At 39.5% G+C, this 26,601-nt stretch overlaps 1 protein-coding gene across 3 annotated transcripts in view; it reads left to right on the forward strand.

The window, feature by feature from the left end:
* Positions 1 to 26,601, forward strand: part of LOC122790524 (toll-like receptor 5) — a 650,422-nt gene that overhangs the window by 536,618 nt on the left and 87,203 nt on the right. For all 3 annotated transcript variants that reach the window (XM_044058082.1, XM_044058076.1, XM_044058090.1), the window contains exon 3: positions 5,834 to 5,923. In XM_044058082.1, coding sequence (XP_043914017.1) covers positions 5,910 to 5,923 — 14 coding nt within the window. In that variant the 5' untranslated portion in view covers positions 5,834 to 5,909. The remainder of the gene's footprint in view (positions 1 to 5,833; positions 5,924 to 26,601) is intronic.

A 26,601-nucleotide genomic window follows, 5' to 3' on the forward strand; every position in this document is an offset into this window, starting at 1 on the left:
AGGAGTCTATTTTCAGAGGAGGCCTGGGGAGAAAACCTCCAAAATATTACAAAACGTTTTAAGAACAATAATTTTATAATCTTCAGAAATCTTCAGAAATAATACAAAAACATCTACAGTTTCAGTAATTATACAAAATTAGATGTAATATGAAATAATGGTTAGGAATAGATGCAGATTATATGACAATAATTTAATATTTAGAGAAATTTTAGCTAGTTTATAGAGAAATTAAAGGTTAGTTTGTATACTACAAACAGGAATTTCAATATGAAATGAGAGCAAAGCAGACTTATGGTATATTTAGAGAGAAACCCAGGAGGAGAGAAGTTGATAGATTTAAGGAAAGGAGTGAAGAAGGGGGAGTAAGGAGATATAAGGTATGAATAGGTGGTCACATTTAGGGATATAGTTTATCCTGATGTTGAACAAGAACAGAGCCGGCTGTTGACTCGGAAGCCATTCAGAGTGGTTTTGAAGGATGGGAAGGAGGGTATTGACCTGCTGGATACTGGTAAGGAGTTCCAGGCCTTAGCAACATGGTACAAGTATAGACGATACTCAGCAGATTTGATAGGTTTATGGACAGGAGTTTTTGGTCAGTGGAACATAATCACCGACTGGGAACATAGTTGTGTAGAATGTTATTTAGTGCTAGACAAGCAGATAGATGCTGGATAATTTTATAGATGGTAAAAAGCTGTATATATGTTCGTTGATGGTGTAGTTCTAACCAATTTAGGCTTTTAAATGCTGTACAGTGGTGGGTTTTTTTTTCCAACTTTTATTTTATTGTATTTTTCAACATTTGATGTACAAAAATATATAACATGACATTCCTTTATGAACAAGTAACCTTGATATGACAATTAAAAAAATAATGCCTTTTAACTTCTAGTCTTGAATTAACAAAATTCTACTATCTAAAGAGATAGAATTGCATGTACATATAAACTGAATGTTTGGAGTAAAACAGGCATAAAATGTAGAAATAAGTGGTGAATAACAGGATCCATTCACATAGAATATATACAACTACGTACATATAGTACTGCAAGTTTTTAAAGTTAGTGAATAATCACTTCATTACTATGAAAGTCAAAAATGAAACTATCATGAAAGGAGTGTTTGCTGCAAATTTTGCAGTTTTGTTATAGCATTGCTCATGTTTTGATTTTTGTGATGCCTGAAGGATGTGAGCACCATAAAGAAGTGTGCGGAGGATATAAGTGGTGCCAAGCGTAGTTTTAGTTGCATTGCTAAGAAGGTGTTTGGCTCTTTAAAGCATTGTTAACTTTTAATGAGCCTTTCTTATACAATGTTGCATATGTAGGGGGACCCCCCCCAAAAAAAAAAAAACTTGTTTCTAATTAAAACAAATACATTGAAAGCTTGTAGTTAGAATATTCATTACTGCTCATAAAGGTAAACTGTAAATTCTGTTTCTAGAGATTTCCATTAGTAAAATGTAAAAATAAAATGGTATTTTGTTGTGAGTGATAGGCTCTTTCATCACTAGCTTGTTTCTCTATGTGAGCTAACCCCTCCTCTCGACCTGGTGTGAATTGGGGGTTAAGTAAGGACTAGTGAAGCTTTGACACCTGAATGTGATGCTATAGAGGGTTACCCATCCCATAATACCCCGGGCTATTTTTTGTACTCATTTGCTGCTCCACTTTTGGCAAAACAGGCTGATGACAATAGTGTTGTTGATTTCATGACCCATATCCTAAAAAATATTAAAGCACTATAAAGACTTAAGACCAGATTCATAAAGGTTACCACAAAGTGTACACTATTTGTACACTTAGTGTAACATTTTGGAGTGAATAGACAGCAGAAGCATCGTGGTAGGGCTGTTCTTGAATTCAGAAAGTGCACACATAGTACACTTCATGGCAACCTTTATTAATCCAGCATTTCGTTTTGTTCTGTGCTTTATTAGTTTATGCAATGCTGAGAAATATTAAACCTACTTAGTATAAAGTTTTCAAGAAAGTAGATTTGCTGCCTCACAGCAAGAGGCTCTCTATTTCATTCCTCAACTGGGGTGATTTCTGTCCCAGAGTATGTATGTCCTCTATGTGTCAGTGTGTGCCCATTTAAGTTTTTGCTGGGTGCTTATGTTTCCTCCTACCTCCAAACAATATGCGTTAGGCTGACTTGTGATCTTCCAAACTGACCATATGTGTATGTACTGTTGAGAATCAGTGTGCATATGCTTTCCATCCTGATCATCCCCACAGCCATGTAAAAGATAAAGCAAGTTACTGAAAAATGTAAGAATGCATGGAAATTTGATATCATAGGATCATAGGATCTAGGAGATTACTAGGCTATCGACCGGGAGGTCATTTCAAGCCTAGCCATTTCATCCCAATGTAATGTCATAGAAATGTTAGTTAATACCCAAGATTGCATTTAGTAATGACTGCCCATATCCAAGAAAGTTGTAGGCAGTATTCCTGGTAAGAATTTATAGTGCTCCATGCACTCGTCCAGGTTCCTTTTGAACAGTGTCATAGAGGTGCTGTGTTTCACATGAATAGGTAGCCTATTACAAACAGGCAGCAGTCACTGGGAGATAAATCTGTCCCTCTAGCATGTCCTATTTAAGTCACAGGCCATATTTAGATCCCTGGAATGGGTGGCCCTAGTCCCGTTTGATTTATGGATATGCAACAAGTTCATTAGGTTTGGGTCTGAGATTGCTCTGTAAGCCAGGCATAAGTCTCCCCTAAGAAGCCAATAGGATACAGAGTAAAGTGATATGGACTTTAGTTGGGCTGTGTATGGCACATGCTGGAGTCCCCTGATCTTCTTTGTTAGAAACCTCTGAGGTTTCTCCAATTGCTGCAGGTGCTTTGTATGTTACATGCCCAACAGGGCATTATACTCAATAATGGGTTGGATTAGTGCTGACTATAGAGGTGTTATAACCTCTTTTGCTCTCAAGGTGATGCCATTAGTAATCAAGTGTGCTATGTAGAAAATCTTCCTTATTGCAGTAGACTCATGGTGGTCAAAATTAAGATTGCGGTCAACTTGTGAACCCAAGTCCATTACCACTTTATGGATACTTAGGGTATTGTTATTGACTTGATAGTGTGAAGGGGCATTGTTTGTGCTGAAGGGAAGGATGATGCATTTCTTTACATTCAATTTGAGACCATGACTAAAACACCAGTCTTTGGTCTGCATGAGACCTTCCTGGAGTATGCTGACATAATTTGGGGATTCAGTAATTGCACCCAGGTTGCAGTCGTCTGCAAACTTGTTCAGACACTACTCCTTAGCTTTGACCTGAAATTCTGAGAAATATATACCAAACAGTAGGGGGCTCAGCACTAACATCTGTGGCACCCTGCTGGTAACAGGTCAGCTAGATGATGTGGAGTCACCCACTTTGATAGTGTGTGTTCGGTTTGTGAGCCAATTAGCAATCCATCTTACAACGAAGGGATTTACATTCAGTTTACTAAGTTTATCGGTAATGCCTGAGTTTTGGATTGGGTCAAAAGCCTTTGCCAAGTCAAGGTATGCTGTGTGCACAGAGTTGCCCTCATCGATGGCCCTGGTTACATTTTCAAAAAAATCCACAAGATTTAACAGGCAGGATGTGCCCTTGATGAAGCCAAATTGGATAGGATCCAGGATATGGAGGACACCTATGTCATTATTTATGAGGTCCATAATGATACATTCCATGGCCTTACAGATGAGGCTGGTTAGGCTTATGAGTCTGTAATTCCCCTGGTCAATTGCTAGGCCACCTTTGTGAAGGGGAATAATTGTTGCTGTTCTCCATTCCGCAGGAACAAAGCCTGTGGTTAGACTATGATTGAAAAGGGTACTTACTGGTGATGATAGTTCATGTTTTAGCCTGTTTAAAAGACAACTTGTGATGTTGTCTGGTCCCATAGAGGTTGCATTTTTTGTCTTGGGCAAGGATTTGATGACCTGTACTTCAGAGATGTAGGGTGGGAGGGGGGGGGGAGTTTGGGACAAGGTTTGTGATAGATTTGGAGGGGATTGAGGGGTGAAATTATCACCAAACCTATCTGCTAGCAGGTTTACTATCTCTGTGGGGTCAGTGTGTTGTGATATTGTTGGTTGTTAGTTCAGCACATGCTTACATCTAGCCTTTTAGGCTATGTACATAGCTGTAAAAGGCCTTATGGTTATCCTTGGCTGTGCTAGCTAAGTTTTTTTTTTCAAAGAGGCCCTTAGAGGATTTGACAAGTTGTCTTATTTGCCTGTTGAGGTTGAGGAGGGTGCTTTTCCATTGTTGGGGGTCTCACCTTTGTTTTCATGGACAAAAACATTTTGCATTTATTGTAAAGTTTTTTGATGCTGGATGTCCACCATGGTGGCTTATTTTTACTTGTGGCTCTGGCTTTGATTCTTTCTGGTACAGCTGAGTCTGTACACTTATACAAATGATTGTACAGGGCTTTATTGTAAGCTTCAGCGTAGTTGCCACTTCCAGCTGGGGATGGAGCTTGGAATGCATTTATACCATCACCTAGGAGGGTAGAGTCTGATTTCAGCCTTTGTGAGTTCCGGTGTTAGTGCCAGCTCGAAGGTGACTGATTGGTGGTCAGTTTTAACTAATGAGGGTCCGGCAGTTACTGCAGTGCATCTGTTTGACATGTTAGTGATTACCAGATCCAGAATGTTTGTTCCCCTTGTCATGGTGTGGACAATTTGTTCCAGGGCATTTGAATTAACAAAGTCAAGGAACTTTTGCACTAGTGAGTTAGGGCTAGTGTAGGTTTCCCAGTTGATGGCAGGATAATTGAAATCCCCCATAACCACTGTGTTGAGTAAAATTTGGATTGTTTCCAGTTTGGTTAAGTAGGCTTCACGGGCATCATCACCCATGCAGGAGGATCTATAACTGGCTATGACATGAATGGGGGTCTTACCTACCATAACCTGGACCTGGACTAACTCAATGGTGTTGTCCAGTCTAACTAGACGGGAGGTGAATTTATCTGTAATATAGATTGAAGCAATGCCTCCTTTGGTTTTCACACGTTTATTTTGCGGTATAAAGGTGTGGAAGGTATTGTAGCCTTGCAAGGCAGGAGTACTCTTGAGGCTTGAACCAGGTTTCTGTGACTGTATAGACATCTACATCTTCTAGTGATAGAAGTGCTTGCAGGGAGTGCAGTTTTTGCTTTAAGCTCCTAGCATTTACCAGCATAACCCTTATTTTGTTCTGATTGGTTAATTTCACATCTGTAATGTTGTTTTCGAGACCTTGCCTAAAAAGGGCACTATGGGGGAGACAAGAGCCTTTGCCAGCAGCTGAAAGCCTAGAAGTGCCAGGTGCAAACCATCTCTGGCAAAGCAGCGAGGTTTGTCAATCATGGCTACTGAGGCTGACAGGAACTGGATACCCTTTGAATGACACCAAAAACTGAGTCAGTTATTGAAATCAGTCATTTTTTGTTTAGTCTATTACCTAACAACATAAAGCTTTCATTTTAAAACATAGAATGAAGACACAAAAAATAATGACTTAGATTAAATGGACACTATTACCTTAGGTGACTGTCACAGTGAGGCACTGAGTAGCATTGTCAACAAGAGATTCTATGGTTTGGTTATTGGCTAGGGTGTCTCCTGTGTAGAGTCTGTATGGCCTTGCTGTGTTTGTATGTTTTTTTTTCTTCTGGGCACACTGGTTACACTGGTTTTCTTCTACATTCCAAAGACATACAGTAGGCAGATAGGTGGCATCTAAATTGACTCTTGATGTGTGCACATACATGTGTGATACTGAGGAAAGGTCTGGAAATTTACTTTCTTTTCTCTCCTTCCTTAGGAAACGTCATGGATGGAGTAGCTGTTTGCACGGTTAATATTGGAGTCAGTTGTAACTCATAAGCATGCCTGGATAGATGGATTGTCTCAGGTAGGTGATCCATATTATTTCTTCCCCAGTGGCAAAGATATTAGGATTCATCATGTATTACTATTTTCAGTGGAGTGTCTGTGACAATTCATCAAGTCCTCCATCCGCAACCCCTGTTTCACATTTTTGCACATGGGGTCAGTGTGTTACTTCAACCAAGACAATCATCTAGAGCCAGTTTCTCATCTAAGATCACATAAAAGCTAACTTCTGTCCTTATTACTGCATACTACACCTTGAAATTCCATTTTTAAATATTCCAAGGAGAATCTCATGGCATGCAACAGGGGCTGTTTCAAGATGCCCATGGAGTACACTAGATGTAGGTTTGCATTGCCCTGCCTTAATCCCTTAAGAACCCATATTAACAAAAGCCTATCAGTACTGTGCCAAAAGGTCAGTCATTCAACAAATTCTATAGCTTTGCTGAAAATCATCATATAACTGCCTCACCAATTTTACAATCAAACTGCTACTACATTGGCTTGCTCTCACTCTGCATGTCCTTCTTCATCTCTAAACTGTAATTCATACATTTGCAATTTGGTCAATGTAACCAAGAGAGAGAGAATCCCAAACTATTCTTAAGTTTGCTTTCTTTGTATATGATCACTCCAGTGCCATGGGTTGAACTTTTCACCTTACATTTTCATCTGTGTGCAATGTCCCACCCAATGTATGTAGATTATGTCCCTCACCCTACAACCACAGCAGGGGACCAACCACCCCAAAGTAGTATTTAAATTTCATATCAAGGACCACATTAATTTCATTTAGAATTCATAGTAACTGGGTCTCATCAGGTCCACCCTTACTTCCATAAATCCAACAGTCGTGTACAGGGCCGACCTAATCACTTGCCTCACAAAGGTAATTCAGAACAGCAGTGGAAAGCTAGGTAGAGCTAATGTGATTAACCGCACCTCCATGTCTGTTTCCATGCAACACAGACTTGGAAGGCCTATACCTCTTGTAGGTACCATGAGAACTGATGATCTTTAGTAATAATGCAAAGCTTCCAGACAACTTCACACAGGTGCATCTCCAGTAATAGCAACATGCCCTCCTCCAGATTCACAAAACTGTCCAGCTATACTCTGTTTATTCTCACTCCCATCACACTCCAGCGGCTTGAAATACTGACACTCCTAGTAGGAAGAATCTGCTACATATCTATCACTAAACAAATGAATTTGTCACTGTACCAGAATACATTCAGAAAAGTTTATTAACTACATACCTATAAAATGACACATCAGCTGTATTATCTCATAATACATGCATATTACTCAGACCACAGTATGATAAGGAACCATTGAAATGATAAAATGCTTCTCCTATAGTAATCATAATAAAAATATAATAAAATCAAACTGATATGGCCTAATGACAGTAAAATAATCCGTTTGTCGGCCATCTTGTGGTTTATACAGTTTTTTGGTTTCTTGGTTTACAGTTTCAACAGTAAAATAATGTACACCATGGTGAGGATTAAATCCAAAACTGAAAAATCAACAATATGCCATTGTCTATGAGCACCTTCCCACAGTCATGCCTACCCTCTGTCTTTGCCAAGCATTTTGCAGGCCTAAATCAGCCATCACATTCCTGGTTCTTGGATAAAATCCATTTGTATCTTTCCCAACTTAAACTCATGTACATAGTTCAACAATTTGTGAGGATCAACATGGATTTTTGCTGCCTGTAAACAGAAAATTTTGAGAAGGAATAAGTATACGATCCTGAACTTCTAACTTCTTTGCCTCACATTCTTGCACAATTACACTAAACAAACATAAAAGAACCTCTTGTCTCCTATATAATCTACCTTACCTTCAGAGCAGAGATAAGATTTGATCCTTTAAATACCAAATCTTCCAAATCAAAAAGATATTCTGCGGTGGCCTAGCTGCCATCACTGGCCATGGTAAAAAAAAAAAATTAACTGTTGTTTCAGTTCTGATACAGTGTAGTAGCAAATCAGGTCAGAATGCAACTTACCTTTCATGAACAAAGCAGGTATGTCTTTCTTCACTCTCTGGGACTCCAGTCACATCCATGTTCTTTCACTAGGCGCTGTCCTCTTGCTCATTTTTTTCATTTCCAAACATGACTAACTCTTCTCTCATGACTAACGAGTTGAGATTTCACTGCTTTGTATTCCTGCTGAGTCACCCAGATGGTGTCAACATGCTTATTCACTTGCTCACCCACCTTCACTATCATAAGATGCTTTTTCCGTACTCCAATAATTTACCTTTACTTTTAGGATTTCAACTACAATTGTCACTAATGACACCTTTGTAATGTTAGTGGGACCACTCACACTCATACACACAGTGAGATCATTTGTCTGCGCTGCCACACAATCAATTAAAACTTCAAAACTTGAAGCCATTGTAGGAGCCGAGACCTGCACTTTTCCATGGATTCCATGACTTTTCAAGTGAAAACTAAACAAACTACAGCATAGTCAGTACTATATCTGTTTCTATGATCAAAAATGCTAACTTATAGTCAGACTATTAATAGTTATAGTGATTACACTACAGAAAACACCTTTTACTAAAACACAGTGGGAAAACACCTTTTACCAAAACACAGTGAGATGTCCTATGTAGCATTTTTGTTACTTGTTTCAGCAAACAGTCAGTGGCAACTTCCCTCCCCATGTGTCCTTCTCTTTTTTAAAGGGTTTGCCATCCCAAACACACCAAGTATGTGCCATATAAGAAGTCTATAACCAAGGAGATTGCAGGAAGACAGTTCTGACACACAGTCATCGACTTCTGAGGCTTCTATAGGCCTTGCTGTAGCAGAATCCCCATTACAACAACTGTTTTTTGTTGTCCAGACTGACTCTTGGACATCATCATGTAGTACATTTTACCTCTGTGTACTAGAAAGCTGAAAATACAAATAATCAGTCATTATGAACTAAACAGTAAGACAGTAGCTACTATGCAGAATATAGCAGAATGTGTACATAAATTAACATTTTGTTTTTATTTTGTATAATTTGATAAAGTTTTGGGTCATATTGTGATTAGAAAGTCAATTTATTTTGATTATATTTGTTTTCTTAGGATGCAGATTAAAAGCTATTCTGGAATAAAGTTCATGTCAGATAGAGAAGTGCTCTAAGAAATTTAAATCAGAGGCTTCAGCTGCCCAGTCCCAACAGGACATCTCTTGTATGTCAAATTAGGAGACCATGGACAGTCTAATTTTGATGCCATCTCACTCTGTCATGACCCCTGTTGGGAGGCTGATATTAGGCAGGCCATCCACGTGGCCACCAGGGCTGATCCAATGTCTATTGCTGATGAGAATGGGGAGGTTGAGGCTAAATGTTTCAGAGGAGCTGGCGGGTATTCCTCATATCCTTGTCCAAGAGGAAGTACATCCCCACTAAAAAGAAGGAAAAGGCTAAGCATGTTTTTCCTGTGGTAAGAGACCTTCAGAAGGGAAGGCAGGATGTCACACAGGGGCTCCTTAAAGCATTCATGTCTCTGAAGCTACTTCAGATTTTTCAGGTGCCTTCTGCTGTTGGGACTCCTTTAAAGAGGCATATGGATTCTTTTTCAAAAGATGAGGACCTGGATTCTGGTCAAGAATCTCTTGCCTATTTCTCTCAGATTCATTCTCCTTTAGCTGTGGGTCCTGATGAAGATTATTCTCTTTCCTCTGATTTCCCTGTGGAAGAACTTTATTTTGGGATACTGCAGTCAAAATAAGGCAGTATTTCCAACAGAGTTGTAAAATGTTTGATGTTCAACAGATGTATTAAGATTTACTTTAGATGGAGACTCCCAAGCCCTCTGTTATTCCCTCAGGATTGAGGCATTTTCTTATGTCAGCTCTCAGCATCCTGATTCTCAGCCTCCTGCTCTTAAAAAAGATTCCTGGTTATCAGAAATTCCTTTATAAGAATCATTGTTTTCTGATCTTTCTGTTGTTTCTGTCTGTATTGATAACTCTACTAAATAGATTGCTTCCCCTTAAGTCTTGCACACTGATAAACATAGCAGAGCCATGGACAGATTTAGCATGAAGGTATGTACTTTTGATACTTTAACTTTTAGAGACGTTAATTGTCAGACTCACATTATGAGCTATGTATTATCTCTTCTCTTTAAGCTTGGTGATGCCTTAAGTGATATGCCTGACTCTGTATCTATGTTCTTGTTGGAGTCTGGCCTTCGTTTTGATTAGTTATACTTCTCAGGTAGCCAGACACTATCAAGTGCAGCAATGATGCTGCTGATGCTTCCTCCAGGAAGGTTGTGTCTGGGTCAGTAATTCATAGATATTCCTGGCTTCGACACCAATCCCTTCCAGAGGATATTAAAGCCAAGCTATTGGATTCCCATTTTCACACTTGTAAATTGTTTGGGTCTGTGGCTGCAGACATGTTTAAATATTCACAGGACAAGGGTAAGGTGAAGCAAGCCTGAAACAAATTTTCCTTTCCCCTGTCCCAGTGTATCAGAGAAATTGTCCTTCTAAAACAGGTCCTTTTGTTAGAAGGCAACAAAGTGGTCTCAAAAGGATAAACACCCCTCTAAAAGTAGGTTTCCTGAGAAACCAGGACATGATCCAAAAGTCATAAGCCCTTATTTTCTGACAGATATGCTTTCCTGTGACTATTCCCTTGGCCAGATAGCTCTTTTGCAAAGGCTATACCTGTCCTTTCCAGTTTGGCAACAGATCACCACAGACAGGTAGGTTCTTTCCATTGTCAAAAAGAGTTACAGAATGTCATGGAAGTCTCTTCCCTCTTCTGCAGGCATTTTCTCAGCCTCATCTAAACCAGTTATCTTTTGTTTCCTCCAATTCTTTATGATCTCTTCAATCAGGCACTATTCAGCCAGTTCCTGTCTTTCAAGATGGCAGAGGGTTTTATTCTCAGATGTTTTTGGTACCCAGGAAGGAGAGTTCCTGGAGACCAACTTTGGATCTTTCCTTTCATAAGACCTTTCTACTGGTGCATAGTTTTAGAATTATGACCCTTCATATGTTTCTCCCTCAAACCTTTATGATGTCCCTGGATTTGAAGGATTCCTGCCTCCACATTCCCATCCATACTCTTTTCAGAAAGTGTTTGAGGTTCTCTATGTCTTCCTCTCATTTTCAATTCTCTGCTGTGTCACTTGGTCTCGCCATGATCCCAAGAGTATTTACCAAATGCCTAGCTCCAGTCAGTGTATTCTGCAAACTTCATGGCATACTGGTATTTCCTTATTTGGATGACCTTTTGATTCAGGCTCCTTCTCCTTATTGTCTTTTAGAGGGCCTAGAGTTCACTATGCATCTCCTTTGGAGTCATGGGTTGACTTTAAACCTGAAAAAGTCTGTCATAACACCCTCTCAAGATCAAATTTTCTTGGGTTACAGAATTCACACTCTCACTGTATGCCTATCTTCCTTTTGATACCTAAGATTCTGTCTCTCACAGATTTCGTTCAGAGCCTTCTTCAGTTACTCATGACCTCTACAAGAAAGATTTTGAGTGGTGTGGGGTTCATGGAACCCACTGTTCCTATGATTTTGTATGTCAGACTTCATGTAAGGAAGCTGTAGTGGTGGATCCCCTTCATTAGATTGACCTTCCAAAATGCTGAACGTCATATGGCCGAGACCATATGACTGACATTCTGAAATGTCGACACTTAAATAAAAAAAATAATAAAAACAATTATTTTTTGTTTTTTGCAGGGGGGGAAGCCCCCCTGCACCCCCAACATGGAGGGCTGCTCACCCATACCCCCTGCTAATTAAATATACCAACTCCGAGATCAGACTACATTGAGGAAAAAGGCAAATTTCCCATTCTGCAATGTACGGCGATCTCCATTCACACAGTTGGACCTTCCGAAATGTCGGTCATATGGTCTCAGACATATGACGTTCAGTATTTCAGAAGGTTGATCAAATGAAGGGGCTCCATAGTATATTAATACAGTATGTCTTCAGAACACTCAGGCCATGTAATTGTTCTAAATGAAGACTGCCAAGTGACGTCTCATGTAAAGGACATAGAGGTTAACTATGCCAGATCTCTAACTTTAAAATGTAATCAAGACACTGCAGGAACGTGTAAAATTGTTCAGATGTATTGGGATATTTTTTCCAGGATGCCAAATGGTTTGGAAGTTTTTTCTCACCCCCTTTTGTACAGAAAAGGTTTTAGTGTTAAAATATCCTGGAATCAGAGTTCTATAAAAGGCAAACTTCCAACTATTCCAGGAAGTTGGTACCTACAAGTGTGGTGCGTGCAATCAATGTAAATATATATTAAATCGTGGTGATTTGTGTATTGTCATTGTTAGTACTCCCTTGAAAGGTCATGAGTGTTTCAGCTGCTGTTCTAAAGGAGTTGTATATATTGCATACTGCCAAAATTGTTACTGTTATTATATTGGGAAAATGGAAAGGGCTCTGAAAACCAGAATATATGAACTACTATGATATATCCAGACAGGCTGAAGCCAGTGCATTATAGCTGTGATAACTGCTTATTCTTGTTTTGGATATTGGAAAAGATTGAGCCCAACCCCAGAGGCCGTCAGTGCAAGACAAGGTTAGAGTGCTGTGAATTAGTCTGGCAGATAAGGCTTGATGCAGCTAAGCCCCCAGGATTAAATGGGAATATATCCTTGGGACCATTTCGAAAATGAGAGTGGCAAAATTGTAACATGTTATGTAGATTATGTTTACTTGGGATGCTCACCATAAACCAGTAATTCATTTTTAAGCATTTATTTTAACAGCATTGGAGTGCATTTTATATTACATTACACATCATGTATTTATATATTTTAGTCTAGCTTTGTTGATAGGGCAGCCACGGTGGTGCAGCAGTTAGCGTTGCCGCCTCACAGCAAGAGGTTCTCTTGTTTGGTCCTCGGCTGGGGTGCCTTCTGTGTGGAGTCTGTATGTCCTCCCTGTGGTCATGTGGGTTTTCTCTGGATGCTCCGGTTTCCTCCCACATCCCAAAGACATGCTGTAGGTGGATTGGCCACTCTAAATTGGCCCTAGGTATGAGTGTGTGCATGTGTGTGCTTTCTATGGAAGGTTGGGTGCCGGGCTGGCAACTCGACACCGTAAAAACTCTACTGCCAATCATGAGTGGACAGGTGATCCGCTGTGGTGACCCCTAACCAGGAAACTAAAACTTTGCTTTGTACATGTTCAGCCTCGAGTGATTTGGGAGTGCCATTATAGAAGTGCTTGTTGTGGTTATTAGTTTATTCTGCACTTCATTTCTACTTTTTTTTTGGTTTATTATGTCTTCAGAATTGCCAACCATTAGACTTCCAGATTCCTATTTTGTCTTGCATAAGGAAGGAATTTAAGTTGTGGATCAACCAGTTTTCCACAATCTTCCTCAATCTGGGACTACCATTTCAAATTCATCCCATCACTCAGGAGTTGTATACAAATGTCTCAGACTTGGCTTGGAAGGGTTTTGTCTTTCTAGAGATGTAACCTAGCACATGAATAGCAAGGAGACGAGGGCCATGATTCTGGCTCTTCGGTCCCTGCAGACTCTGTTCTCCAGGTGCTCTTAAAGTGTACACAGATAACACCACCATCATGTAGTACATAAACAATGGAGAACAAAGCTTTATTATCTTTGCAAGCTCACCCTGATAGCTTTCAGTTTTGCAATCAGACACAATTGGATTTTTCAGACAGTCTGTGTTCCTTTAGATAAAAGCATTGTGGCAGACAGACACGTTGAGCAGATCCTCATGAATGATGTTACACAGGAAGGTCTTCCAAGATATTGTTCTTCAGTGGGGTATTCCTCAAATATATCTATTTGCCTCCTCCTGGAACAGACAACTCCTGAAGTTCTGTTTCAGGGTACTAAGCCTGCTTGCACGGAAAATGGACACCATGACCTTATCTTGGACAGGGATGTTTCGCTATGTGTTTTCTCCTCTTCTTCTTCCGTGAAAGGTTCTACACAAAAATTTGTTAGACATGCCCAAAAATATTGTTGATAACTCCCTTTTGGCATAGACAGCGCTGGCTTCAACTTCTTTTTCACCTGGCCAAGGGCAATACTAAGAAGTTACCTCACAGGATGGACTTGTTCACACAGGGCAAGGGCTCACTCATTTACCCTTATTTTCACTCTGCAATTGACTCTTTGGATTATGTGGTTTTAACTGCTTTTTGCACCATTTTTCTGGGGTTTTTTATAGGAAGCTAGAAAGCCAAAAACAAGAAAATCTTAAGTTTCTAAATGGAAAAGATTTTCTTTATGGTGCAAGAAACGGAACCCAAACCCCTTTGTTGTTGTTATTCCTGTTTGTTTTTCCTTTCTGAGTGAGTTGGTCCAGTTCTGGTCTGGTTTACTCTTCTATTAAAGCCCACTTGTCTGTATTTAATTTTTGTCTTTAGATCTACCTCTTTCTTCCAAATTTGAGGTAAAGCAGTTTTTGAAAGGTGTCCTTCACATTAGGTCTTCAAGAAAGCCTTCTCCTAATTTTTGGAACTGGAATTTTGTGGCCTTTTGAGCAGTCACGTCTTTCTTGAAATTTGTACCTGGAAGACTGTTCTGTTGCTGGTACTGGCTTCTGCTAGGACGGTTTCTAAACTGCATGCTCTTATGGCAGTTCCTCTTTTTTTTGTTTTTCATAAGGACAGGGTTTTACTAAGGACTAATCTTTGCTTTAAGCCTAAGGTAGTTAATGACTTATCTTTAAACCAGTCTATCAAACTTTCATCCTTTTTTCCCCTCACCTCAAAATAAAGGCAAATAATTCCCTTATGTTCTTCCCTCCTTCAGGCTGAGAACATACATCAGACATACGGCATGTGAAAGGGCCCAGGCTTTGATAGGCTGGATGGACATTTGGCTATCCTTGGCAGGATATCCTTCGAGTAAAGAATACTGCAACAGTGACCAGTAGGACATGTATTCTTATCCTTAGTTCTTATACAACTGTACCTTATTTCTGCATTTTTTATTTTAAAATTTGTTTAATGTGTATTGTTTGGTTATAGTAGTTGAGAATGTAGATTTAGAATATTATAAATGACAGCATTAAATGTAATCTCTTTAAATGTGCCTGGTCTAGGGTCTAAAGGTTAAAGGAACATGCTCAATAAATGTCTGCAATCCCAGAAGTGCAGCATAGCTATGCTACAGGAGATCAAGGTAAGTAAGTGAGGAATGGCACTATTCAAAGGGGTCTTTCAGGTTCTAGTCTACTACATTCTAGTAAGAGGGGAGTGGCAATTTTAATTAATCTTAAACAGGAATGGCAAATTTTAAATAAGCTAACAAATGCTGAAGAGAAATGAATATTAGCACTGATGAAAATGCCTGATACCTGTATAGTGCTGTGCTTGGTCTGGGTTCAAACACTGACTCCCCTAACTTTTTTTGCAAAATATTTTTCAGCATTGAAAACCTTTAACATCTAGAACGAACCTGTCCTCTTAGGAGGTGATTTCCATGCATTAATAAACTCTGTCATATACTATACCAACCCTATAGTAGTAAGACATGGAAGGGCACAAAGATGTATACAGATCACTGCCCCCTTTGGATCCAGGCTATAATGACTGCGGGAGAATGTAGTAGTACACAAGATTATTTTTTACCCTTGAAGGTAATAAGTAAAACTGATAATCTAGAGGAAGTGCACTGTACATTCATTGATCACAGGGCAGTTGAGCTATAATTTAGGGACAAATCTAGTATGATTTTATACAACCAGCTGCAAAAGCAGACAAATGAAGCTTTATTAGAAAGGTCCTAACTGTGCTCTAGGAGAGCACTGCTGTAGGAATGGGTGAAGTAGATAAGCCAGGAAAGCTATTAGCTTATAGACTTAAACAGAATGTTGTTCAAGTCACAGTCCCTTTACAGAGTTCTGCTCTCTCCTTACCCAGGGCATTACAACTTTCCCCTCAAATTTATAACAATCAAAGCATGAGACTAGAAGCCCCAATTACATCACAAGAGGTCAATAAAGTGATCATGGATACCTCTGGTGGAAATGTTTTTAAGGAACACCTGAAGCCTATATTAAAAACCTTGTTTAACACAGTTAATGATTTGGGGGCAGTGCCGCTATAACTGCAAGAATCTCACATAGTAATGATCCCTAAGCCAGGAAAAGATACATTACAGGTAGGGAACTATAGGGTGATCTCTTTAATAAATATGGAAGCAAAACTGTATGCTAAGACATTAGCTACTAGATTCAGTGATGTTTTGTCTTCAATAATGTGTGATGGGCAAGCTGTTTTTGTAAAACAGTGCTCCAGCATAAGTCATCATCACACCATGCAACTTTATTTGCAGGCTGTTAAATGGTATAACTACTCCACAGCAGCAGTTCTGGTTGGTTTTGAGAAAGCTTTTGACTTCATCTCATTACACTATCTGTGGGTGATTTTACAGAAATGTGGCATTCCCTAGGGCTTTATTAGAGCAGTGTGGGCCCTATATGCAATATTGTTTACATTAATTTTGACCAAGCAAACACTATCCACTCCTTTCGTGTTAAGATCAGGTACTGGCAAGATTGCCCCTTATCTCCAGCCCTTTTCCTACTAACAATAGAAGCAATGGTGATTCTGATGAGGAAAGATCTAAGAATACATGGATGGTAGTTAATGGGGGAATACACTTGTCTCTTTTTGTTTACAGATTATTGCATCATATCAAAGGAAAATGCAAAAGATAATATTTCCCATATTCTCAATAATGTCTCATCCTTTCATGAGCTATCAGGACTAAAAGTAAGTTTGCAAAATAAAAATCTTTTTCCAGCCAATAGAGCAGCAGAGCTTCTACAAGAGAGCAATTGGCCATCACTGTTTGTATGGTGCCTCAACCCTCCAAAATATCTGGGAATCTTACTGGCCTATGACAATGAGGAAATGGTAAATCTGAATCTTAGACCCCTATGGAAGCACTGACCTATGACTATAGGGAAATGTAAATCTGAATATTATACCACTATGGAAGCACTGACCTATGACTAGGGGGAAATGGTAAATCTGAATCTTAGACCCCTATGAAAGTAGTGGCCTATGACTATGGGGAAATGGTAAATCTGAATCTTAGACCCCTATGGAAGGAGTTTCTTTATGACTGTACATGTTTGGAAAAAACTACACCTTTCTTGGTGGGGCAGGATTTCTACAATGCAGATGATGTTCATTCCCTAATTATTATAAGTATTGTCAAAGGAAAAATAACTTCAAAATGATCAACACACGGCAGGTTCAGGCTAAGGCACTTTAATCTTGCAGCAAGGAGACAAAAACGTGTTAATACAGTGTTTGTCTAACTAGAATCAGGAAGTGAAGCCATTTTTATACATTTCTTACAAGGTATTGCCTACTAAGCTGACATAATAAATCACAAGTTCTTTCAATATTATTTCACAGCAGCTGTTTGTCCATGATTTTCTGCTGGCATATCAAGTTTACAAAAAAACTTCCTAAGAAAAACAATGTGGCCTTGATGACCACTGGTCAGATACAACTTCTCACTATGCAATGTTACCATTCAAGGTACTATGGCTAATTTGAGCACAAAGCCAGTACAGATTACAGTTCATTACTTCAAGCAGTCTTTGTTTGATGTATCTCTTCTTTTCCGCAGCTGTGCATGTCCTCATAACACGAACAAGGCTGATTGTTCATATTCAATCACATTATAGAAAACAGTATTGTTCTATTCATTCACTATTCATTCATTTTCCTGACCTAGCAGATAATCACCTGCTTCTCAGTACATTTCCAAAAGGCATAAACATGAATTTTGCTGTGCTAGCAAATACTAGGTCAGAGAGCATCTTGCAATTTCAGAAAGCATACTGCAGTTTGAAAAATCATCTTATAATTTCATACAGAATTAAGCTGTACATAAAATAGAATGAAATGTGTTAACCCTTTTAGCTTCTAATAAGCATTAAACATATACATTAATACATATTTTTCTAACATTTCCCCCCTGTTAATACTTTTTATTCTGTTTTCAAAAGCATAAACAATTGCTTCTTCTCCTAACCTCATTCTATTCAGAATTTGCAGTTAAGACAGTCATTCAGTTTAAACTTATGAAAGTGTTTCATTTTTCAGCAGTTCTTCAATTTCAGTACTTTGATATAAAGTCTCAGAAACTGACATGTCTATAAAATCTTTGATCAATCTTTTCATGCAGGGAATACCACAACAAACACAGACTCCTAATAGGAGTAATCCCACACAAATGGCAATCAGGATGTTCATTAGGATGCTACCCCATGCCCCAAACAAATTCTGGAAAAAGTCCGTCAGTGGGTTTGGGCCTGGTTTGGTCATGGCCGACACTTGCTGAATCACCTCAAGATGGTCATTTATCTCATGCTGATTGTTAGGAATATATGAACAGCACTCCTCTTTTATTAAAGCGCACGCACCACCTTTCACCGCTAGTGTGAAGCCAAGAGCCATGCGGTTTTGAAGCACCACAGTTCTCATAGCATTCAGTTCATCAGTCATTAACTCGAGAGCAGAAAAAGTTGCATTACTCATTACTTCAAGAAGTTTGGACAGTTTTCTCAGCTCCCAAATCGATTTCACTGCGCCATATGCAGGGGCTATACCTGACCACAATATAATAGTGTCACTCAAGTCCATGTGTGTCAGTTTATCTTTGTTTTTTATGGAATTATGGTTCCTCCAGCCTGCTTCGATTCGTCCCACTGGATTTTCGGGCCTTCTGATTGGATTTCCAGTTTTCTTGGTGACCTCTCTGACATTTCGAATTCTTCCCTGAGGCAAAACCGCAGTGTGTCATATGGCCGGAACCAGGTAACCCAAAAAACAACTGCCGGACCAGTTCTCAGGTAACCATTTGTATGCCTTTTTCCCACAAACAAAATAAGAGTTCTCTACTTTAGTATTAATATACACTTGCCCTGCATGAAACATTTTCTTATCAATAATAGGTAGTTGTTTTAAAAGAACAGGATTACGTTGTATCTCATCAATAGTCTTATGGATCGACTCAAGATATGAGTCATAGTTTGCATCACAGATATAACCTGCATTATTGGCTTTGGTATAACATTTGTAAGGAACAGTCACATTACAATTACTCCAACCTACCTGAACAGTATCATTTTTGTAAAAACATACAATTCCCTTTTGTGTAACAGGCAGGTACAATGCTATTTTGTCTTGTGATTTTACAGTTGTAGTATCAAAAGGCAAATTTTTCCAGGTCTCATTGACCCCTAGGGGGACAGCAGTCATTAATAATCGCCCGTATGCTGTTGGTATAGCTGTGCAGATCCAGCAATTCGAAACATTAAAAGTTTCAGCATACACATATTTAATTGCTTGGTAAGTGTTAAAGTTCAGATGCTAGTCTATGAATGATTCACGTTTATTCAGTTCAGCTCGTGTGGCTGGAAAAAGGAAAAGCCACAACAAAAAGATTAATGTTATCAGTATGGCCAACAGAATGATCATGCAATACTTCTGAGGTTGTTCAGCATTTCTGTTTGCTCCGTATCTGGTCATTTTGTTCTTGTATAACAGTAACAAGCTTTTTGTCCAGTTCAAAGTTTTTAACCAATTTACAGTGTGTCAGATGAATCCAGGATGCTCGCTCTGCGATCTTGACTGCAGTGGGTGTTGACAGTAGCACTTGGTATGGCCCTTCCCACTTCGGTGTGGTCCAGTTCCTTTTCTTGATAACCTTCACCCAGACCCACGTGCCTGGGACTACTGCTGCTTCCGATGGTCTGGTTTGTTCTTTATCTGAAACAGAATTTAACTGCAAAAGTTGTTTATTACTTAAAAGTCGTCTCATATACTCTGCAAGTGAACTGTCAGTCTCCTGGTCTGCAGGCATGAGAGGTTTCCACTGAGGTATGTAATATGCCCTCCCAAACAGTATTTCAAAAGGAGTTAACCCCTTTGCATTTGGAACAGTTCTCGTGCTCAACAGTGCCAGAGGCAGGCAGTGCACCCAGTTCTTCTGTGTCTCACTAATCAATTTCCTAAGTTTGTTTTTCAAAACCCCATTATGCCTCTCTACTAATCCTGCGGATTGGGGGTGGTATGCACAATGGTTCCTTAAGGAAATTCCGAAATATCGACTCAACTGTTGTATGGTTTGATTTACAAAGTGTGTGCCATTGTCACTGTAGATCTTCTCCAGTATGCCAAATCTAGGAATAATTTCTTTAACAAGGACTTTTGCAACAGTAGCTGCATCTAAATTTTTGGTCGGAAAAGCTTCCACCCATTTGGAAAACATATCTATAATGACAAGACAATATTTCTTATTTTCACATTTGTTTAGTTCTATCAAATCCATACAGATAGTATGGAGCAGATGCAGTGGTGTTGGGAAACTCCCTTGCTTAGGCTTCAATGCCCCTTGTGCATGATGCCTGTTACAAACATGGCATGCTGCACAAACATTTTTTGTGTAGTTTGTAAATCCATATGCAGTGAACACTCGGTTCACTAACTGTACCATCCCCCCTGTTGAGACATGGCACTGTCCATGGCTCAACAAAGCTGCATATCTAAACAAGTTAGATGGCAAAATTGGTTTTCCTTCTTTGGAGATGTACAGCTCTTTTTCAAGAATTGCTCCTCATTTTATCCATTTCTGTTTTTCTACACTTGTAGTAAGTGTCTGCATTGTTTTTAACATTTCTAAATCTAAAATCTCAGAAGGTTGTAATTCCTCACTCAAAAGAAATACTTCTGAAGCTGAAGCTGCCTGTTTTGCAGCTATATCAGCTCTCGCATTACCTTTTGAAATCCTATCCTGTTGCTTGGTATGAGCTACGCATTTACAAATGGCTACTTTCTGAGGTAACCAAATAGATTCTAACAAATCTAAAATAAATTGCGCATGATTAATCGGTTTACCAGTAGATGTTATCATTCCTCTATTTTTCCACTGTTGTGCAAAAACATGTACAGTAGAAAAAGCGTACTGGCTGTCAGTAAAAATGTTCACACATTTACCCTTTGCCAAGGTACATGCCCTTGTCAAAGTAATCAATTCTGCTACATGTGCAGATAAGTTGTGTGGTAAAGACTTTGCTTCTAAAATCTCAGTATCAGAAACTACTGCATACCCCACTAGATTCTGTCCTGTAGGACCCCTTCTGCATGAGCCGTCCACGTAATATGTCACCTCGGCATCATCCAACATCTGTTAGATCTTTTCTAGGCAGTGTCTTTTGCTCAATCTCCTGCAGGCAGCTGTGTGGTGTGCCATCCGCAGGGGTCGGGAGCAAGGTAGACGGGTTTAAAGTTGTACATCGTTCAATTGTCATATGAGGTTGGCTCAAGAGTATAGTCATACAGGAAAGATGTCTAGCAGGAGAAAGATATGCTACTTTTTCTTGCAGTAAAATAATTGCGACTGCATGAGGCACTCTCAATGTGAGAGGGTGGAACAACACTACTGAGGCCGAAGCCTGTACTGCCATTGCAGCTGCAACTACTGCTTGTACACAGTGGGGCAGGGATCGCGCCACTGGGTCCAGCTGTGATGAATAATAAGCTATGGGGTGTTGCATATCCCCATGCTGCTGTGTTAATACTGATGTCATGTAACCTTGTTTACAATCTACAGTTTGGAAAAAATGTTTATGATAGTTTGGTAATCCTAAAACTAATGAGGATGCTATCAGTTGTTTCAGTTTGCAGAAAGCTGATTCTGCTTCTGGTGTCCATTGTAATAAATCTTGTGCTGCCATAGGCTTCTTGTATATCAAGTTGGTCAATGGAGCAAACTCCAAGGCATAGTTTGGAATCCAACTCCGACAGAAATTAGTCGTGCCCAGGAAGGACATCATTTCCTTCTTGGTAGTCGGTTTGGGTGCTTGTAAAATTGCTATTTTCCTATCTTCATCTAATGTTCTGCCTTCTTGGGATATTACATATCCCAGGTATTTAACCTGCTTTCTCCAAAGCTGCAATTTGTTTTTGTTTACTTTATGTCCTTGAGTGGCTAAAAATTGTAGTAATGCTATGGTATCTTCTCTACATTCTTGCTGGGTGGGGGCTGCCAGCAGGATGTCGTCTACATAAAGTAAAATGTGGCTGCCTCTTGGCGGGCTAAATCCTGCCAAGTTGCTTGCCATCTCTTGTGCAAATATTGTTGGGCTTTCACAATACCCCTGTGGTAGTCGTGTGTATGTATACCTTTTCCCCTGAAATGTGAATGCAAACCAATGTTGGCTGTCAGGGTGTATCGGTATCGAAAAGAACAAATTGCTAATATCTACCACAGAAAAATACTTCTGTTGAGGCTTCAAATCATTTAATAGGGTGTGTGGATCTGGCACGGTAGGTGCTCTAGGTATTATTGCGTCATTTACAGCTTGTAAGTCTTGGACCATACACCATTCTCCGTTTGCTTTCCTAACAGGAAATAAGGGTGTGTTACATGGTGAATCGGGAGATTCTACCAGTACTCCTTCCTTAAGTAAAGCTGCTATTATAGGTTTGATTCCTATTTCTGCATCCTTCCTTAAGGGATACTGTCTCTTTTGAGGTCTAAATGCTGATTTTGGCGTAATAGTAACTGGTCCTGCTGTACGAATTAGTCCTACATCTGATTTCCCTGTTGACCAGAGAGTTTCTGGTATGCTCCGTAAAGCTTTTTCTTCCTCTTCTAGTAAGAGTGTTAATCAGCTGTCCTCGCTAGACTGCAAGTGTACAGCTGGGTGTGTCTGTGTTATCCAGTTTAACTTCTGCTTTTGTATTCCCTGTTCTGACAGTTCTAACTCTGTTTGTTTTTCCCACTTTGTGACTTTTTCTCCAAGATCTGCCCATTTTACATTCTTGTCTTTGGTTAAACTAACATGTGGTAATCAATTAGATTTATAGAGTGCAAAGAATTCTTGGGGCAATGAACAGCTAACTACACTGTTCCCTTCTGTGTCCTAGTACAGATTACGTAATACTAATCTGTTTGCATGGTTTTTAAACAGTTCTTGCTCATATTCCTTATCAGGTCCTGGTGTGCTACAATAATACAGAGTACAGTGCAACAAATGCTGTTTATCAGTGTCAAGGGAGGGGGACTTACTGATGGCTACGTTCATCAGTTCTTCGGTTACTGCCCCTGGACCAGTCGTAACTAAGTCCTGGCTGTACCAATAAAATGTTTCACCCTCCGGTTGCACCACAAAAGTATCCATTTGTCACTGTGCTTCCATGCCCTGCATAGTCGGTACTACTGCTATGCCAAATATCTGCATAAGATCTCTGCCCAAAAGGTTCACTGGGCATTTTGCAGAAACAACAGTTTTGCTTTCCTGGGTCATCCCTGAAACAGGGTCAGTTATTGCTATGTTATGGGAGAGTGGCTCCCGATACAGCTGTCCATTAGCTGCTTTCACTAATATGTAATCAAGTGATTCTGAATTTTCTGGTAGTTTGGAAATTTGTATCAGGGTTCGTGAAGCCCCTGAGTCACACAGGAATTTAACTTCCCTCCCCTCTACCAGAAGTGTAACTTCCGGTTTTGTGTCTGCTAAATAGAGCTCTAGGCTCAATAATGCTAAGTCCAAAATTTCACTTTCTTCACCATCGGTGATTTCTTGTATTTCCTCTATTTCTTCTCTCACATTCTCTACTCCCTCTATCACATTTGCATTTGTCTTTTCTTGGTTATTCCCTTCTAGTGATTCTTGACTATCATATAGTCAGTCCTCACCCTCCTTATCTTCCATGACCACCTTCTTGTTTTGCTTGCAATCCCTTGCTAAATGTCCCTTTTTTCCGCATTTAAAACATTCACCCCTTTTCTTTCTCTCTTCAAACTCTTCTGATCGTTTATCAGATTGTTTGTTTCCCCTGGGCATTTTTCTTGCCCTTTTATCCGGACTGTACTACATAAACTTCTGCTCCGTCTTCTACAGCAAATACTTGGGCTTTCTTTTTCTTTTTACTGTTAAAATGCCTTTCAGCATGCCTAGCATATTCAAGTAGTGACTGTAATCTACTTGTACGATGGTCTACCATGTGCTTTGTAATAAAGCTGCTTATAGGCAAAATACTGCCTTTCAAAAATGCATTCTTTAATTGCTGCTCATATGGGGAATCATGTGTTTGGTCTTCAGGTACCTGCATTCCACAATGGTTATTAAAAAACTCTAATAATCTAGCATAATATCTGTCAACAGTTTCACCTTCTTGTTGGATGCATTGATTAATGCAAGTCCAGTCTGCCCTAGGCTTCCATTTCTCAGAGATTTGGTCTGTTAGACCTTTCACTCTGTTATCCAGTTCTGCATTGCTATGTGGGAGTGGCTTGTGTTCTGCATCACGGGGATTCCAGTTGCCACTGATCATGTGCCAATCTGGACCTACGATTTGTCTAACTACTTTTTCTACTTCTTCTCCATTTAAATGATAACTTAACCTCATGCTCTGTAAGTCTTCTAAGAATTTTCTAAAATTAACTTTTGGATGGGGAATTCCCTTTGTGGCTTTCCGGATGTCTTCCGGTGTCCACGGTCTATATACTAGGAGAGTTGGGTCCTGTCCTGCCTGCGGATTTGGTACTTCTATGAGTGGACATATCTCTTCTTCACTCATAGCTCGTGAATTTTTGTTTATTTCATATAACTCAGTATCTCCTCTTAAGTTACGTGTTCGAGACCTGGTCTCGATGGGATCTCTAACATACGGTCTTGGCTTTGCAGTAACAGCCGGGTATAGCGGAGGTGGACCAGCTTGTCCACTTGCTTCATATTCCGGTGCAGGAAGTGGAGGGGGTGGAGGGGCTGATGCTATTACCAAATTATTGTCTTCTTTATCTAGAAACATAGCTTTTGAATTATTACTTTTTTGCTCCATACGGTTTGCTTCCTCAATCCACCTGTGTGCCTGAGGAATCCCCAATTGATGTTGCTTTTTTACCTGACCTTTTGCATCAGCTTTAAGCTGTTTGACAAGTTTAATAAGCAAGGATTTTTCTAATTTGCCATTAAATTCATATTTATTAACCCATTTTGTATAGTATCTAACATTGTCGGCACGCTGTGATTGCATATATTTTGCATCTTCGGTTAGCGGTGGGTTTTGGGAACTTTTTGTGCACTTATTACCCATATTGTTCTAACTGTTAAAAAATGTTACATAACCCTTCTTATTCTCATGTGGTACCACGATTTTCTGTTTCACAGTTTATCTAGAATAACTGTCTTACCTATTCTGTTTCCCTGATCTATGACAAGACTGCAATCTTTCTGTCCCTGACTTGTACAATACAAATCTCCTGACAGATATTTCCAATCAAGTCCCTGATCTAAAACAGAAAAAAGGTAAATCTCACCTTACCTGAGCCTCTGTGATTGACCGTCTCTGGTTCATATACCGACTCGTCCTCCAGTCACAGATCAGAAAAGTGGCTGGCCTCTTTTGAACGACAATTCAGTCGGAGGTCTTTTAAAGCAGAAGAACCGATGTGGTTTAATCCCCATATGGTTTCATGCCACCTGGCCCATCTGACCTGAGGCGAAGTGAGAGTTCCGGTTCGAAGGACCAATCTGTCAAAGGAAAAATAACTTCAAAATGATCAACACGTGGCAGGTTCAGGTTAAGGCACTTTAATCTTGCAGCAAGGAGACAAAAACGTGCTAATACAGAGTTTGTCTAACTAGAATCAGGAAGTGAAGCCATTTTTATACATTTCTTACAAGGTATTACCTACTAAGCTGACGTAATAAATCACAAGTTCTTTCAATATTATTTCACAGCAGCTGTTTGTCCATGATTTTCTGCCCGCATATCAAGTTTACAAAAAAACTTCCCAAGAAAAACAACGTGGCCTTGATGACAACAGGTCATATACAACTTCTCACTATGCAATGTTACCATTCAAGGTACTATGGCCAGTTCGAGCACAAAGCAAGTACAGATTACAGTTAATTTCTTCAAGCAGTCTTTGTTTGATGTATCTCTTCTTTTTCACAGCTGTGCATGTTCTCATAACACGAACAAGGCTGATTGTTCATATTCAATCACATTATAGAAAACAGTATTGTTCTATTCATTCACTTTTCAGTCATTTTCCTGACCTAGCAGATAATCACCTGCTTCTCAGTACATTTCCAAAAGGCATAAACATGAATTTTGCTGTGCTAGCAAAGACTAGGTCAGAGAGCATCTTGCAATTTCAGAAAGCATATTGCAGTTTGAAAAAGCATCTTATAATTTAATACAGAATTAAGCTGTACATAAAATAGAATGAAATGTGTTAACCCTTTTAGCTTCTAATAAGCACTAAGCATATACATTAATACATATTTTTCTAACACGTATTAAGGCATTTGACCTGTGTCCCTGGCTGCAAATGTCTGAAGAAAATCAAGAAGTTAATGACTCAGTTTGTATGAAATGAGAGAAAACAGAAAATCCTAGGATGCACCCTATTTCTTCTGTGTACAGTAGGCATGGTTGGTCTCTGTGATGTATGCCATAACGCTGAAGCTGTAACTTGCTTCCCTCACATAGTGAGACCAGAAGTGGATACAGTGTTCTGGTCCAGCTTGGAAGAGAGGATCCTTCAAAGCTCAACTCATAGACCTTGTCATGTAATATAAAATCCCTCCTGAAGTGTCTTAGGGGATTCCACACTTTGGACATAACCCATAAGGCTCTGAAGA

This window comes from Protopterus annectens, chromosome 1.part2 (assembly GCF_019279795.1).
Source record: "Protopterus annectens isolate FY-2018-M chromosome 1.part2, PAN1.0, whole genome shotgun sequence".
Taxonomy (NCBI): Eukaryota; Metazoa; Chordata; order Ceratodontiformes; family Protopteridae; genus Protopterus; species Protopterus annectens.